This window comes from Nestor notabilis, unplaced genomic scaffold, assembly GCF_000696875.1.
Source record: "Nestor notabilis isolate BGI_N333 unplaced genomic scaffold, ASM69687v1 scaffold2861, whole genome shotgun sequence".
Taxonomy (NCBI): Eukaryota; Metazoa; Chordata; class Aves; order Psittaciformes; family Psittacidae; genus Nestor; species Nestor notabilis.
In genome coordinates, this window is record NW_009914941.1 from 1,735 (window position 1) to 6,665 (window position 4,931).

At 51.0% G+C, this 4,931-nt stretch overlaps 1 protein-coding gene across 1 annotated transcript; it reads left to right on the forward strand.

Moving 5' to 3' along the window:
* Positions 1-336: 336 nt before the first annotated feature.
* Positions 337-4,931, forward strand: GID4 (GID complex subunit 4; the record flags this gene model as incomplete). The annotated part of the gene is made up of 5 exons (XM_010023888.1): positions 337-396; positions 1,047-1,154; positions 1,993-2,094; positions 3,059-3,189; positions 4,309-4,931. Coding segments are annotated over 5 exons (465 nt in total), but the record flags the coding sequence as incomplete, so codon positions are not given.

Consider the following 4,931-nt stretch of genomic DNA (forward strand, 5'->3'; position numbering starts at 1 on the left):
GTTGGGGGTGTGATTCTGTCAGTGGTGCTCTTGCTTGGAGAAAACTGAGTTGGCTTCATCTGGGTGGAAGGGGGAAGGTTTGCTTCCCACTGGAGACATGGGCAGAGGCTGCTGCCCTAGTGATGGAGCTGGAAGCAGGCAGGGTAGTATCAGGGATGTCAGAGGTGAGCTGAGCACCTTTAGGTGGTCATTCCAAGTGGTTTCTAGCCATAGGGAAGTGCTGCCAGTGTGAGCACTGGGCAGTGAGCTGGAGCCTTGGAGGGCTCAGAAACTGCTTTGGATCAATTGGGTGCCTTCCTGCCTGTGCTCATGGTTGGACCTTGCGCTCTTTTCTAGCATGTGGATATGGAAAACTCCTATCTCTGTGGATACTTGAAGATTAAAGGCCTTACAGAGGTGAGTGGTAGGTGCAAAACAGCAAGGAAAGATGCATGTAAAGGCTTTGCTTGTTCCTGGTGGGATGGGAGAAACTGCCATTAGAAATAGGAAGTGGAGGGATTGAGCATAGAGTAGATTTCATCACCCAACAGTTTAACAGCTTCAGTCTGTTCTTGGCATGTAGAGCAAGTACAGTGGGCCTGGATGGGAGTCCTGGAGGAGGGAAGTTCATCTGGCATCCCTTAAGGTCTGAGCAGACCAAATCTGACCCTGCAGTCAGCTTTAGACACTCTACCAGTGGTGGTGTGTTGCTGAAAGGAAAGAAACCAGGAACTGAACAGTTAAATCTTCACATATTTCCTCTCCCATCCATCCTCTTAAGCTTGCTCATGGTGTGGGACAGTCAGGGAGAGCTGTCTCTATGGGATGATGATTGGAGAAGCTTGCTCACCCCAGCTGAGTCTGCTATTCCCTGCCTGTGCTCTCCTAAGCCAGTGCCAAGGCAAAGCTGGAGAGGAGATTTTCTCCCCTGGGTGGCTTAATCCAGCTCTTGGGCCTTGGGTTGCTCAGAGCTCCTTCTGGAAGATGTGGCTTCTTGCTGGGTGCATGCACCCCTGTCTGTTTGAGGTGACAAATCTGACCTCTCATTCATCTCTCTTCTCTCCCAGGAGTATCCAACCCTCACCACTTTCTTTGAAGGCGAAATAATCAGTAAGAAACACCCTTTCTTAACACGCAAGTGGGATGCTGATGAAGACGTGGATCGGAAACACTGGGTGAATAAATCTGGGGGGCAGATGGGGGTTCAATTCAGCTGCTTTGGAGGTGAGGTGCAGCATGTCAGCCAGAGCTGTCAGAAGGGCCTGGAAACCTCTCCTTTTTTGGTGTCTCCCTCCTTCCCCCACTGGGATCTGTGCAGGTAAAGGTTCTATCAGCAGGCTGGTGGCTGTGGTACATGACAGGGGAGGGGGCATCTGCTTTTCTGCTTGCTGGCCTTGGGCTTGGAAGGGAGCAGCAACAATCCCCATCTCTTTACCCTCCCACAAGGGAACCCACTCCTTATTTTGAAGGTTTATCACAAAGTAGAGGGAACACCCCACCCCCCAGCTCCTCTAATTAAGGCTAAATCCTGCATTTAAGGCAATTAGCCCCATCCCTGGCAGTGTTCAGAGCTAGATTGGATGGGGCTTAGAGCAGAGCAGGGGAAGGTGCCCCTCTAGCACAGGCAGGGCAGCTGGTACCTGTGTCTTGGCAACCTCAACCCTCTCTGCTCAGGGCAGGGTGTGCCTGTGCTCTGGATCAGGCAGCTCATTGCCTCCCTGCCTTGGCCTTTGCTGTTGTTTGCCAGAGTTTGATGTTTATTATGTTTCTGTCAAGATAGCTTCCTCTGGAAGTGTAGGAGCTCCTCCAGCCAGGCTGGACATGGCTCTCTGTGGGTGCCTGGCAATGCTCTCTGTTCCCCTCTGCTCATCCTGGGGTACGTGTTTACACAGCTCCAAGGGAAGAGCCCCTTTGGTGAGCAGGTCCTGTTCTGTAGCAGCTTTTCCTTCCTAAATAGCAGCTGGCACCAATGAGCTGGAATAAGCATCCTGAATGTTTTCTTCTGTGTTTCAGGGGAAGTTCCAGGCTTTTTACCAGTATGCAAAAACATTTAACTCTGATGACTTTGACTATGAGGATCTGAAAAATGGGGACTATGTCTTCATGAGATGGAAGGTAAACTCCACATGTCTTCTTCTCTGATGAGCTGCTTGCAAGTGGCAGAGGCTTTGTGGTACCTGAAAGCTTTGTCAGCTCTGATGATTTAATGAAAGATCTCACCCTCCCAACGTCATAACCCACCATAGTTGCCAATTCCAGCATGACTCCTGTCTAGCCAGCTAATTGCATCCTGAAGGCCTTTAGTCATGGCTCAAAACACAACAGGAAAATCTGGCTTGGTGATGAGAGAATTGGTGTCTCCAGTCCCTGTGTGGGGCCTGTGTGTGTGACACAGGCTGGACACTCTGCACCTCTCTGTTCTTCACCTGGATTGATTCCTCCCTCTTTACATGAGCCTTGTGCAGCTGCAAGGGGAGGAAATCATAGGAACATGGAATGGTTTGTGTTGGAAGAAGCAGCTGAAGGTCATCTGGTACCACTTCCCCACTCAGGGACATCTTTTCACCTTGAACGTTTCCAGGAGTAGGGTATCTACCACCTCTCTGGGCAACCTGTGCCACTGGCTTGCTCACAGCAAAGAAAAGTCTTCCTTATACCTAACATAAATCTACCCTCTTCTAGTTTAAAACCGATACCCCTTTTCCTATCACTAGATGCCCTGGTAAAAAGTCTTTCCACCTTTCACCTAAGCCCCTTAGAAGGCTGTAAGGTCTCCCCAGAGCTCTCTCTTCATCATCAGCTGGCTCTGACTGCTGATTTTGCAGTTGGCTTCTGGTTTGAACTGAAACTGATCTCGTGCCCTCTTGTGAGAGATTCTGTCCTCAGTTGTCTTCTTCCCTGCAAGATGCCTACAGTGGCAGGTGGTGAAAGAACACACTGGTCTCTGTGGTCTGGCTGCTGAGGGTGCAGGGAGTGCTCAGCCAGGAATGTGTGCCAATACTCAGTTTGGGAGGGCACATTGAGGGGAGGGGTTGTATTTGACTGATGTTTTAAAATAGAGCCTGTGTTTTGTGTGCAGGAACAGTTCCTAGTCCCAGATCACACCATCAAAGACATCAGTGGTGCTTCCTTTGCTGGTTTCTATTACATCTGCTTCCAGAAGTCAGCAGCATCTATAGAGGGCTATTACTACCATAGGAGTTCAGAATGGTAAGGAAGCTTCCCTCCTCCTGCTCCTCCAACCAAGGAGTGTCCAGGCAGTGCTTCTCTGGGCTGGGAAGGGGGTTCAGCCTGGTGGCTGGACCTCGGGGCAGAAGGGATGCTGTGTGTGCCATGCTTTTGGCCAGAGCAGGTTCGTGCAGCCCATTTGTGTGGTATCAAGTGCTGCCCTTCCTGCATGGTGGGGAATAACTGGGCTGGCGATGTGGAGCAGGGGAAATACAAGGTCTGGAGATGTGCTGTGGCTCAGCAGAGCAATGCTCTGGTGCATTGGCAGGCATATACCAGCTGTGGTTCACTAAAAGCATCCCTCCAGCAGCCTTGTCTCCAGTCCAAGTGCTCACAGGGCTTCTGCCCTCCTGTGAGGACAGACGAGCACAGGGCAGCCTGATCTCATGTGTGGAATTGTGCTCCCTCAGTGAATTGTGCTCAGTGATTAAGGCTTTGAGCTTCTCAGTGCCTTGCCCCTTCGGAGGATGTCAGAGGGGCTTCTGAGAGTGAGCTCAGTGCTTCCTCACGTGTAACAGCTTGGCTGTTGCTCTCTTCAGGCAGAAATCATGTCAGGCCAGTGTGCTGTAGTCCAAGGTCCTTGGGGTGCTGCTGTAAGACAAAGGAACAGTCAAACCTAATCAGTTGGTTTCTTATTAGAACCAAGGATCTGACAGTGAGCTGTGGAGAGCTCTTTTCCCTCTGACAGCCTGGGATGTGACACAGCAACTGAATCTGTAAGGTGGCTGAAGCTCCCAGGGGGAGGGAAAGTACCTGGGAGGCTTTCAGACAGATCCCCTGAAGCTGAGCTTTGAAAGACCTGAGTGTGATTTGCAGTCATAGCAAACACTGTTTGAACATGAAAGTTGTTGAACTTCAAAAGGTGTCCAGAGCCCACCTCAGACACAGTCTGGCTGCAGGTAGCTCAGGGAATGGAAAGGAAGAATGATGCTGAGGGGTTTGGCACTGTGGGTAAGTGGGTGTTGGGTGCCTGAACACCTCTGGGGCTGTAAAGGGGAAGAGAAGAGCCACCCACCAGGCTGTCTGCCCTGGGGCCTGCCAAGTGCTAGGGGAGCTCTGTTGCTCTCTGTAATCCTCTTCATCTCTTTCCTTCTCTCCCAGGTATCAGTCATTGAATTTAACTCATGTTCCTGAGCACAGTGCTCCTATCTATGAATTCCGATGACAGCTGTCCAGAACTGGTACCACACAGAAGCAAACTGGGCAGGAGAGCATGGCCTGCCAGGAGAACTGTGTCCCTGTCGGAGCACGGGAATGCTTCTCTCCTGCCCCTCGGACTCGCGAGACAGAGCCTGAATGTAAACTCACCCAGCCCAAGGAGCGTGGCTGCTGGAGCTTGATTCTCCCTCCTGTCGAGTGGCGATTTGATCTTTAATCTGGTTTTTAAGCTACCTTTAAATGCACTTTCTTATTGCACAGTTAGTTTCTCTATCACTGAAGTTCCTCCCGGCTCTCCTTTGGAAGCTGTTTCCTCAGTAGCTGGAATCAGTGGTTTGTCCTCTGAGTAATAAGAAAATACAAGCTGGGTGCTTTCTATTTTCGTTCTTCCAGCCTGGAGATGGGTTGAAATCGCCAGGACTCAGGTTTGTTGCCCAGATTGCTGCTCCCACAGCCAGGTCCTGTGTGTTGGGGGGGGCTCTGCTCCGCTGCAGCGTGTTGGGGAGTGTTGGCTGAGGCAGATAAGGCTGGAATGAGTCTTTGCTTTGTGCTGGCTGAGGAGGTTA